The sequence below is a fragment of the Geotrypetes seraphini genome, chromosome 14 (assembly GCF_902459505.1).
Source record: "Geotrypetes seraphini chromosome 14, aGeoSer1.1, whole genome shotgun sequence".
In the NCBI taxonomy this organism is placed as follows: domain Eukaryota; kingdom Metazoa; phylum Chordata; class Amphibia; order Gymnophiona; family Dermophiidae; genus Geotrypetes; species Geotrypetes seraphini.
Window position 1 is genome coordinate 76,481,873 of NC_047097.1, and position 12,553 is coordinate 76,494,425.

General features: G+C 45.0%; 1 protein-coding gene across 1 annotated transcript in view; it reads right to left on the bottom strand.

Annotated features, from left to right (window-relative positions):
* Positions 1–12,553, bottom strand: part of RASGRF1 (Ras protein specific guanine nucleotide releasing factor 1) — a 131,533-nt gene that overhangs the window by 68,802 nt on the left and 50,178 nt on the right. Inside the window, exon 8 of the mRNA XM_033919863.1 lies at positions 10,021–10,130. Within this exon, the coding sequence (XP_033775754.1) occupies positions 10,021–10,130 (110 nt within the window). The remainder of the gene's footprint in view (positions 1–10,020; positions 10,131–12,553) is intronic.

The following is a 12,553-nucleotide window of genomic DNA, read 5'->3' on the forward strand; positions in this document are numbered from 1 at the left end:
GTACTAGTCATTTCCGGGTTCCAGAAAGATGCTAAAGGGACAAAGGAATGACACTTCCTTAATCCCCCAGTTCCTCTCCCCCGAATGTGAATCCAGCAAGGGAGACCAGGCTTCAGGTATTATAGGCAGATCTGAGGAGTCGCTTAACTCTTAATGCAGTGGATTGGGAACCAATGGACTCGGGTACAAATCTCATTTGAACTTTGTGTTTTCAAATTGTGAGCCTTAAAAATACTTAGAGGGGCATTTTCAAAACATAAGTCTAAGTCTGATTTAGATATATGGTGCTGGATGTCCAAAGTTGCCAGTAAGAAAATGCCCATTTTCAAAAGGCAAACCACCATACCTCTAGAAATATATAGATATTTGAAAATCCTCTATCTGGATGCCCAGACCGTCAGGACATCTAACTTTAGACTACATTTTCGAACAAAATTTTGTCTCAAGTCCCAAACAGCCAGAACACCATTTGGATGTGGGAGGGGCCAGTCCTGTAATGGACTGGCCACCCAGACATGGCAACAGAGCAGTGGGACACCTTATAGGGTACTGCTGTGAACGTCACAAAAAGGGCTAAACATCTCACCATAACTCCCTTATAGGTTAAGGTGAGCCCCCCAAACCCACTATACCCACCTGTCTACAACCCCAATAGCCCTTATGGCTGCAGGTGGCACCTATATGGCAGTAGAGTAGGGTTTTTGGTGGGCTCACATTATCCACCATGAATGTAGTGCTTAGAGTGGCTTATGGGCCTGGGTCCTCCTCTCTATGGTTCACTAGCCCACCCACCAGGCTCAACTAGGCTTCCACATACCAGATACTGCTGTTTTAGAGACAGGTAGGTACCTGTGGAAGGGGGTCAGTGAGCACTGGGGGAGTATGGGGGTGTCTTGATGTATGCAGTGGTCATCTGGTCATTTTTTGGCTCTTAGACCCTTTTAAAACAGATCCAGTTTCAAACAGATAAGTTCCATCCAGGATGTCTTGCAAAATGTTTATCGCTGCAAGTCGTCCATGTATAACCCACCCTTGATACTGCCCAAAGCATGCCCATAACATGTCTCCACCATGCCCATCTTGTTCTCTGAATGTACAGAGGCTGGAATACCTTGCTAAACGTACAAAAAGACAATTTCAATTATCGGCACTTGGACGTCCTGGCAATTAGGACATCCAAATTCTGATTTAGGATGCTTTTTGGACATTTATGTTTTTTGATTATGAGCCCCATAGTATACCTGAATATATGTCACCTGCAAGCAGGGCTGGTTAACACTATATTGGGCTGCTCTACCTGAAACCCCTCCCCCACCATTATTTCATCTCTTCAGAGGTACAGAGCCTAGCTGTGGGTATGAGAGCAGTAATAGTTTGTGAATGAGCAAGGGGACCGTGCAAGCCCATGCTTTGAATGGAGAAGCTTAATGGGGAGAGCTGGAGAGCAGCCAAGTTACGCAGTTCAAGAGGGGAAATTAGTCCTGGATTTCTGTGACCCTAGCCTGATACATTCTGGGACCTGAAATGCGGATTTCAATTGGTGGCATCAGGAACTACAAAACAGAACAGTGAATTGGAATGTAAATTCAAAAACAGGTCTGACCAAACAGTCTCCCTGCAGCAGTAGGCTGAGAATCAGGGAACCTAAGCAAGTCATTTTCACTCTCCATTGTCGCTTGTACAAACCAAATATTCCAAGAGTGGACTATTCAGAAGAACGAGATTTAGGGGCAACGTGTATGAGACAGCAAAGTTACTTACCTGTAGCAGGTGTTATCCAAGAACAACAGGCAGATGTGGGGTGACATCAATCTACGGAGCCTGCTAGACATGCAAAAGTGCACTATCTTTTAAAATTCAAACTGCCTCTACCGCACATGTGCGAACACCTTCCCACTCACTGCTGGATCAGTTTAGTTACAAAGCTAAGAAGCCAAACAGGGGAGGTGGGAGGGTTTTGAGAATATCTGCTTGCTGTCCTCGGAAAACACCTGCTTCAGGTCAATAACTTTATTTTATCCAAGGACAAACAGGCAGCATATTCTCACATGTGGGACTCCCTAGCTGCCAGGATCAAACCTCTGAGAATAATAATAATAATAATTTATTTCTTATATACCACCAAAGCCGTAATAGTTCTAGGCAGTTTACAATAAAGAAGGGCTGGACAATCAGCAAAAGGGTACAATCAGCAGATACAGATACAATTAATATATGTAAGCAAGGAACTGGTACAATAAGGGTCAAAGTAAGGCGATCGGGAAGGAAGGTACAGAGGGAGGTCTTGGGGAGCAAGGGTAGGGTAAGGTGTCTTAGGCTACAAATCGGTTAAATAGATTAGTTTTTAATAATTTTCTGCAGTTTAGGTAGGATGAGGAGCACAAGAAAATATTGCTCAGCCAATCATTTAGATGACCTGCTTGGAAGGCTAGAGTTCTGTTCAGGTATCTTTTGTAACTGCAGGCCTTTAGGGTTGGATGGCTAAAGAGATGAGCTCTGCGAGTGGGTCTGGATAGACAATCTAAGGTAAAATGGGGGACCATGTATAAGGGGGCCAAACCATGGATGGATTTATAACAGAGGCAGGCAAACTTGAACAGCACTCTTGCCTCCAGGGGCAGCCAGTGGAGTTTTTGGTAGTAGGGAGTTATGTGTTCCCATTTTTTCAGCCCAAAGATCAGTCAAATTGCCGAATTTTGGATGATACATAGTCTTTGAATGGTTTTTTTGAAGGATCCCAGGTAGATAATGTTGCAGTAATCGAGTAAGCTCAGGATGGAGGATTGCACCAGTAAGTGGAATGAGGGTGCATCGAAGTATTTTCTGATGGTTCTTAGTTTCCAAAGGGCAGAGAAGCATTTTCTGACTAGTAGGTAGGTGTGAGATTCAAAGATGAGGTTGCGATCTAGTGTCACTCCGAGAATTTTTATGGAATCTGTGATGGGAAAGACTTGACCGTTCAAGGAGATTGATGAGTCTTTGATTTTGTTGTTTGGACTGGCCAGGAAGAATTTGGTTTTATCTGAGTTGAGTTTCAATTTGAAGTCGGACATCCATAGTTCGATTTGCTTGAGGATAGATGCCAGGTGACATTTCGTCTCAGGAGTTACACTGGTTAGGGGAAAGATTATGGTAATGTCATCAGCATAAATGAAGAATTTGATTTTCAGGTTTCGCAATAGGTTCCCTAGTGCAGCCAGGTAGATGTTGAACAGAGTGGGGGACAGGGGAGAGCCCTGCGGGACTCCACATGCGTTTACCCAGCTGGAGGAATATGTGTTGTCGCTGTAAACTTGGTATGATCTTTTAGTTAGGAAACACTGGAACCATTTTAAAACATTGCCCGAGAGACCGATTGACTCCAAGCAGTCTAAGAGGATGGAATGATCGACTAAGTTGAAGGCACTACTTAGGTCGAACTGAAGGACTAGTGAACAGGGAATGCAGGGAGTCTAGTAGGGAGGCAATAAGGGTTTCGGTGCTGTGACCGGGTCAGAATCCTCACTGGTTGTTGTTTAGGATGTTGAATTTGTCGAGATAGTTTACTAAGGCTTGATTGACCAGACCTTCCATTAGTTTTGCAAAGAAAGGGATGCTCGCAATGGGTCTGTAGTTTGAAGTCAGGTTAATGGTTTCTTTGGGGTTTTTTACAATCGGTATAATAAGGATTTGGCCTAGGTCCTCAGGAAAAGTTCCTGATAGTAGGAGGGAAGAGAACCAGGTGTGTAACTTGGCTTTGAAGGTGACCAGAGCAACTTTCATTACGTTAGGTGGACAACCGTCTAGTTTGCAGTGGGAATTGGTGTATTTTGAGTACAGAATTGTTGCCAGGTTGGGATAGTGAAGTTGTTCCAGAGAAGATCAGCTCTAGGTACGTCCTCAAAAGGAGGATATGTCCGGGGAAATCCAGACATCTGGCAACCCAACCTGGGTCCCCTGGCTTCCAGCCCACTGCTCGAACCCTAAGGCTAACACTCTGCTCTGCACTGACTTCTGTGTGGCCATTTAAAAGATGAACGCTCCTATACTGCCACACAAACATCAAAGTCCCTTACCCCCCTCCCCCAGTAATAAGAACATAAGAAGCCTCCGCTGGATCAGACCAGAGGTCCATCGCGCCCAGCAGTCCGCTCCCACAGCGGCCCATCGGGTCCATGACCTGTAAGGTGATCCTTTGCCTAAATCCCTTCAGACCCCTTTATGCTTCTATCTATACCCTTTCATAATCCTATCTCTACCTATATCCCTCAATCCCCGTATCCTTCAGGAATTTATCCAATCCCTCTTTGAATCCCCTTAATGTACTCTGTCCTATCACAACCTCCGGAAGCTCATTCCAGGTGCCCACCACTCTCTGAGTGAAAAAGAATTTTCTAGCATTGGTTCTAAACCTGTCCCCTTTCAATTTCTCCGAGTGCCCCTTTGTTCTTGTGGTTCCCAATAGGCTGAAGAATCTGTTCCTCTCCACCTTCTCTATGCCCTTCATGATCTTGTAAGTCTCTATCATGTCTCCTCTGAGTCTCCGCTTCTCTAGGGAGAAGAGCCCCAGCCTTTCTAACCAGTCTGCGTATGAAAGGTTTTCCATCCCTTTTATCATTCTTGTTGCTCTTCTCTGAACCCTCTCAAGTATCGCCATGTCCTACTTAAGGTACAGTGACCAATATTGGACACAGTACTCCAGATGCAGGCGCACCATCGAACGATACAGTGGCATGATGACTTCCTTCGTTCTGATTATAATACCCTTCTTAATAATTTGGATGTTTCTTTTTTTAAACATTTATTTATTTTAATTCAAAGTTACCATGACAATAAAACTTCCACCAATAACTGCATTAAGTATGAAAATGGGGGGAGGGCAAGAAAAGGAAACAAAGTTAGACGTTGCCGTCTGAATTAAAGTGCAAATACAGCAAAAACCATAATTTTTTTTTAAAGCGCTCTTATACTTCAATCAGGGAGTGTATTATCCACTACAACATAAGAACATAAGAATTGCCGCTGCTGGGTCAGACCAGTGGTCCATCATGCCCAGCAGTCCGCTCACGCGGCGGCCCTCTGGTCAAAGATCAGCGCCCTAACTGAGACTAGCCTTATCAACATATGTCCTGTTTCAGCAGGAATTTATCTAACTTTGTCTTGAATCCCTGGAGGGTGTTTTCCCCTATAACAGACTCTGAAAGAGCGTTCCAGTTTTCTACCACTCTCTGGGTGAAGAAGAACTTCCTTACATTTGTACAGAATCTATCCCCTTTCAACTTTAGAGAGTGCCCTCTTGTTCTCCTTGGAGAGAGTGAACAACCTGTCCTTATCTACTAAGTCTATCCCCTTCAGTACCTTGAATGTTTCGATCATGTCCGCTCTCAATCTCCTCTGTTCGAGAGAGAAGAGGCCCAGTTTCTCTAATCTTTCGCTGTACAGCAGCTCTTCCAACCCTTTAACCATCTTAGTCACTCTTCTCTGGACCCTTTTGAGTAGTACCGTGTCCTTCTTCATGTATGGCGACCAGTGCTGGACGCAGTACTCCAGGTGAGGGCGCACCATGGCCCAGTACAGCAGCATGATAACCTTCTCCGATCTGTTCGTGATCACCTTCTTTATCATTCCTAGCATTCTGTTCACCCTTTACGCCGCCGACGCACACCTACAAACACACTTCACTCTACACAACCCCACACGTACAACCAGAAACAAAAACATCTTTGCATACCCAAAGATCACAGGCTGCAAATACAAATCCTTCCTAGACAGAACCTTCATGTTCCAAGCAAACAGACAGCAATCCTGGCTGGGAAACCACATAAATAAAGCCAGGCAAACCTACAACACATTCCGAAAATCAATTAAAACTGCTCTATTTGACAAATTCCTTGCTTAATGAGATCACCTCTCTCAGGTTTTTTTGGGTTTTTTTTTCACCTTATAACCCCATTGTATTATGTAACATCTTTCTTCTCTCATGTATTCTTTCACTATGTTTCTCCAATTCATGATGTAACTTCCTTCTTCTTGCATTTTGTAATTCGTTGATTGTCCAGCCTTCTTTCTATGTGAACCGCCTAGAAGTCAGTTTGACTATGGCGGTATAGAAAAATAAAGTTATTATTATTATTGCATGGGCGGCTTCATCGACTTGTCGATCAGAACTCTCAAGTCCCTCTCCTGGGAGGTCTCTCCAAGTACCTCCCCGGACATCCTGTATTCGTGCATGAGATTTTTGTTACCAACATGCATCACTTTACACTTGTCTATGTTGAACCTCATCTGCCATGTCGATGCCCATTCCTCGAGCCTGATTATGTCACATTGCAGATCTTCGCAGTCCCCCTGCGTATTCACTACTCTGAATAACTTCGTATCGTCCGCAAATTTAATCACCTCGCTCATTGTACCTATGTCCAGATCGTTTATAAAGATGTTGAAGAGCACGGGTCCAAGCACCAAGCCCTGCGGCACTCCACTGGTGACGCTCTTAGAACATAAGCAATGCCTCCGCTGGGTCAGACCTGAGGTCCATCGTGCTCAGCAGTCCGCTCACGCGGCGGCCCAATAAGTCCAGGACCTGTGCAGTAATCCTCTATCTATACCCCTCTATCCCCTTTTCCAGCAGGAAATTGTCCAATCCTTTCTTGAACCCCAGTACTGTACTCTGCCCTATTACGCTCTCTGGAAGCGCATTCCAGGTGTCTACCACACGTTGGGTAAAGAAGAACTTCCTAGCATTCGTTTTGAATCTGTTCCCTTTCAACTTTTCTGAATGCCCTCTTGTTCTTTTATTATTCGAAAGTTTGAAGAATCTGTCCCTCTCTACTCTCTCTATGCCCTTCATGATCCTGTAAGTCTATCATATCCCCTCTAAGTCTCCTCTTCTAAAGGGAAAAGAGACCCAGTTTTTCCAATCTCTCAGCATATGAAAGGTTTTCCATCCCTTTTATCAGACGTGTTGCTCTCCTCTGAACTCTCTCGAGTAGCGCCATATCCTTCTTAAGGTATGGTGGCCAGTACTGGACGCAGTACTCCAGATGCGGGCGCACCATCGCCCGATACAACGGCAGGAGTATTGTCCATTAACCCCCACTCTCTGTTTCTATGCTCCGGCCAGTTTTTAATACATGTGAGTATTTCACCCTCGATTCCATGGCTTGCAATTTTCCGAAGTAGTTGTTCATGCAGAACCTTGTCGAACACCTTCTGAAAGTCCAGATATACAATGTTGACCAGGTCGCCCTTGTCTATCTGCTTGTTTACTCCCTCGAAGAAGTGCAGTGAGTTTGTCAAACAAGATCTGTCTTTGCTGAAACTGTGCTGGCTGGTCCTCATCAGATCATGTCCGTCAAGGTGATCAATGATGCGGTCCTTTATCAGCGCCTCTACCATCTTTTCCGGTACCGAGGTCAGACTCACCGGTCTGTAGTTTCCCGGGTCTCCCTTCGAACCTTTTTTGAGATGAGATGAGATGGAGATGGTGGTGGTGGAGGTGCAGTTGAGACCTGGTTTCAACAAAATTCTCCAAATGAATTGGATCCATAAATACATAAGTTTAACTCCCAAATATAACAGAACAATTGCACAAATACTGTAGGAAAAAGATCCCTCCTAGGACCTTGGTTGTGTTTCCTTAGAGAAGTCAGGAAATACAGAGATTTTGTGATCCAAAAACATATCTTTACAGCAGCAATGCATAATTTGGTTGTTTCAGTTTATAAAACAGATGTTGATGCCAGTGGCACCCCCTATGCCCTCCTCTTCATGCCTCCTACTCCTTCCCACCCCCACTCCACACTCGTGCTCTCCATCCCATCCCTACATACCTCTAAATCTTGACCAGCGTGAGTGGCTTTGCCAGTATGCTCCTCGCGCCAGCATTGGACTTCCTGGCCCTGTGACCTGGAAGTGATTCAGAGGGAAACCAAGCTGGCGATCTAGCGAAGATCTACAGAGGTACAGGGTGGGGAGGGGGGGAGGGATGGCGCGAGCATGGTGTGGTGTGGCGGGATGGAGAGATGACAGTGTCCCCACAAACACAGCGCCCGGAGCGGTCCGCCCCACCTCCACCTCGTTGATGCTGCACGTCCATCTCATCTCTATAATAAAACCCTAAGCGGCGCATGCGCACTCCCATCTGCGTGTTCTGTATGTCCATGGCTGGAAGGAATGCGCATGCGCGCCTACAACTGCCCCACACTCGCGGCCCTGTTTGCATTCCAGTGGCAGCAAGTGAGTGGTGGAGAGCAGCCCCGCTCCGCCCGTTGACCCTCCACAAATCTTCCGGCTCCAGCAGCGTAGGCAGCACTTTAAACACGCTGCTTCGCGCCCTTCTACTGCCGATTTCCTCTGCTTCTTCTCTGATGACATCATCGGAGACAGATGTGGGAGAGGAAATCGGCAGTAGAAGGCCGCGAAGCAGCGTGTTTAAAGTGCTGCCTACGTGGCTGGAGCCGGGAGGTTTGTTGGCGGTGGGAGGGTCGGATGGGAGGGTCAGATGCAGGCCAGATCGAGCAGGACAATGCAGTAAAAGAAGGGGGAGGGGCCTAACGGAGCAGGCCAGATCGTGGTAAGGGAAAGGGGGTGGGGAAAAATGCTGCTACAGCTAAACAGGGACCTGGAGGGGAAGGGAAATACCACTGCTGCTTCTGCACAGGAAAGGGAGGGATAGGAGGGCAATGCTGTTGCTGCTGCATAGGGAAGTGGGATGGAAATGCTGCTGCACAAGGAAATGGGAAAAATGACAGACAGATAGCGGGAGGGAGGGAGACAGAAAGAAAGAAAGACACAGGGGCAGGGAAAGGGACAGAAAGACAAACAGTGAAAGGGGGCCAGGGAGAGAGAGAGAATAAGCGGGAGGAAGACAGACAGACATCTATTCTAGCACCCGTTAATGTAACGGGCTTAATGACTAGATAATAAAACCCTAAGCGGCGCATGCGCACTCCTACCTGTGTGTTCCGAATGTCCGTGGCCGGAAGGAGTGCACATGCGCGCCTACAACTGCCCCACACTCGCGAAGGGAGAAGATACAGAAAACAAAGAAAGAGACTGACAAACAGCCAGGGAGAGAGACAGTAAGACAGGGGGCCAGGGAAGAGACAGAGACACACAGGGGGACAGAGACAGAAAGAAAGTGGGGCAGGGAGAAAGATAAAAAACATAAAGTAAGAAAGAAAGAAATGCCTCAGCGACCCATTGTGCTAAAAGTCTACACATCTATTCTAGCACCCGTTAATGTAACGGGCTTAAACTCTAGTGAATACATAAGACCCTATGGCCTATCCTCTCTGCCATCCATACTATCTACTCTCCCTTAGAGATCTCATGCTTCCTTGAATTCAGATACAGTTTGTGTCTCCACTGAGAGGCTGTTCCATGAATTGACCTCTCTTTCTTTGAGGAAGTATTTCTTCAGGTTACTTCTGAGTCTGTCCCATTTCAGCTTCATCTTATGCTCTCTGGTTGCAGAGCTTCCCTTCAATTGAAAGAGATTCCCCTGCTGTGCATTTATGCCTTCTTCCTGATTGTGATGCAAGGAGGTATCTAAACATATGTGATGGATGTCCATTTGTGACGTACTGACTTGGACCTCCATATTCTGAGTTGGATGTTTTTTCTAAAATGCTGCTCCACTTGTATTAATTTGCCTCTCAAAAGTATGTGCAAAAAAAAGTAGTCAAGTTTGGGGAAGGGATGTTTAGGGAGTGTTTATTGATTATTGTTTCAAACCTTGCAGGTACAAATTATGATTGCAGTTTGATTAGGGTTACCTCTGGCTCTCGAAAAAGGAGGTACTTTCAGGGAGGTAAAACCCGGATGTCTAAAACTGTCCTCCTTTTTCTGGAGCCATATGGTAACACTAAGTTTGATTATCTACCTGGTTCTGTTAACTTGTGGTCCTGCAACAGCCTAAACTTCTGATCCTATCTGGGATTGGAAAGAGCTGCACCTCACAGGGACCAGCAGTCGTAATTCTCTCTGTTACCACACAAGGGAGCTAATTATATGGCAGAGTATTGGGTCTTTTCCTACCTGGACAGCTCCTCGAGTTTAGATTTTGCATATTCCAAACTGTTACGCTCCACGTGTTCATGAGGTGTGTGTGCCAGCAGCTCGTGCAAGGTCAGAATATATCTGGGGATCTGAGACATACAAAACATGAGAGAAAGTGAGCACGACTTCTGATACAGACATAGATCTATCTGTCTCTGGGTGCATGATCCTGTAGCCCTTTCAAAATCCTGTTACGAAACACCAAGCCACAATTGAAGAAAACAGAATGCCAAAGAAATGTATAAGTACAATTGATAAGTACAATTTGTTATTTCTATAGCACTACCAGAAACACGCAGTGATATACATTAAACACACAAAAGACATTCCCTGTTCGAAAAAGCTTACAATCTAGTCATAACAGACACACTGGACAAAAATGGTGAATAAATATATGTAGTTCATGTAGGGAAATACAAAGAGATGAAGAGATAGAGAGAGTCAGGGGCTACAGAGGGGATGATAGACAAATATGGTGCTTTACAAATCGGTGTGATTAACATTTAAACTGAGCTTCGAAAAAGTGGGCCTTTAGCCTGGATTTCAATCCTGCCAAAGACAGAAGACAACATACCGAGTCAAGCAGGTTGTTCCACACATACAGCGTGGCAAGGCAGAAGGGACGCAGTTGGCAGTAGAGGAGAAGGGAACAGACAAGAGAAACTTGCCCAACAAATAGAGTTCCCTGGGCAGAGTATAGGGAAAGATATTGAGGAGACACAGAGTGAATACATTTGTAGATCAGTAAGAGGAATTTGAACTGTATGCGGAATGAAGAGATTTGAGGAGAGGGGTAATGTGAGCATAACGACACTGACGGAAATGGGCACACAGCAGAATTCTGAACAGATTGGAGGGGAGAGAGATGGCTTTGTGGAAGACCTGCAAGAAACAAGTTGCAGTGGATGAGGGTCTTGGCAGCGTGCTAAGAAAGGAAAGTTCTGATTTTAGTGATGTTGTATAGAAAGAAGCAACAGATTTTGGCAGTCTGTTGGATATATTAAGAGAAGGAAAGAGATGAGTCAAAGATGACTCCAAGGTTGTGTGCCGACGAGATAGAGAGGATGAGAGCGTTATCCACCAAAATAGAGAATGGAAGAAGGAGAGAGACAAGTTTAGGAGAAAATAAGGAATTCAGTCTTGGCCATTTTAAATTTTGGGTGGCAGTGAGATATCCAGGTATAAATGTGAGCAAGGCAGGCTGAAATTTGTGTTTGGATCCCTGTAGAAATTTCATGTATAGAGAGGTCAATTTGCTGAGTCATCAGCAAAGAGATGGTACTGGAAGCCATGGGAGGAGATTAGAGCACCAAGGAAGGATGGAGAAAAGAAGAGGTCCCAGGACAAAGCCCTGAGGTACACCGAGTGATAGTGGACTGGCAGCGGAGGAGGATCCTCCAGAGCATATGCTAAAAGTGTGATGGGAGAGAGAGGAAGAAAACCATGAAATAACAGAGGCCTGAAATCCAGCTGTGGACAACATATCAATGAGTAGGCGATGATCTACAGATAGATCAAAGAGGATGGGGATGGAGCCTTGGGATTTGGTCAGGAGCAGGTCATTGGAGACTTTAGCAATGACAGTTTCCATAGAATGCAGTGGGTGAAAGCCTGATTGAAGTAGGTTGAGGATGACTTGAGACGAAAGAAAGTCAAGACAATGGCATTCAACAGCGTATTCAAGTAGCTTGGATAAGAAGGGGAGGAAAAAGATGGGGCAGGTAGGGTCCACTTATGTTTTTCTGAGGAATGGCATAATTACAGCAGGTTTGAAAGCATCAGGTATGGTTGCAGTAGACAGTGATGTTAAGGATATGACAGATAGCGGGGATGACAGTAGGAAAGATGGTGATCAGTAGACGGGTGGAGATGGGATCAGAGCAACAGGTAGAGAGTTTGGAAGAGGAGAGATGTGTAGTTTCTTCCTCTGTGATTACAGAGTTTCAAGTTTATTAAAAAGTTTGTAATACTGCTTATACAAATTTCTAGGCGGTGTACAGCAATAATAAAAAGAAGGAAATCTTTAAAAATAACAAAACAAATTAGTATTAATATATTAAAAACAAGACAGTGTTAAAAAAAAAACCCAACAAAAAACCAATGACTGAGACTAAGAGGTTAACTACACACAAATAGGGAAAAGGGAAGAACTACAATATTTAAAATAAAGCACACTTAAGGGCAAAAACAGTGGGTAGGGAGAGAGACTGCCATTAGTTTAGTCCTGAAAAGGACAGTTTTATCTGAAAGCATCCTCAAATAAGAAACATAGAAGATGACGGCAGAAAAGGGCTATAGCCCATCAAGTCTGCCCACCCTACTGTCCCTTCCTCTTAAGTCTATACCTAGTGACTATTTATTCAGATTGACTCTCTTAGGGATCCCCTATAGGCATCCCATTTATTTTTAAAGTCCCATTTATTCTTAAAGTCCAACACGATGCAGGTCTCGATCATCCCATCAAGTCTGCTGACCCATCCTCTTAAGTCTATACCTAGCGACTGATGTTCCA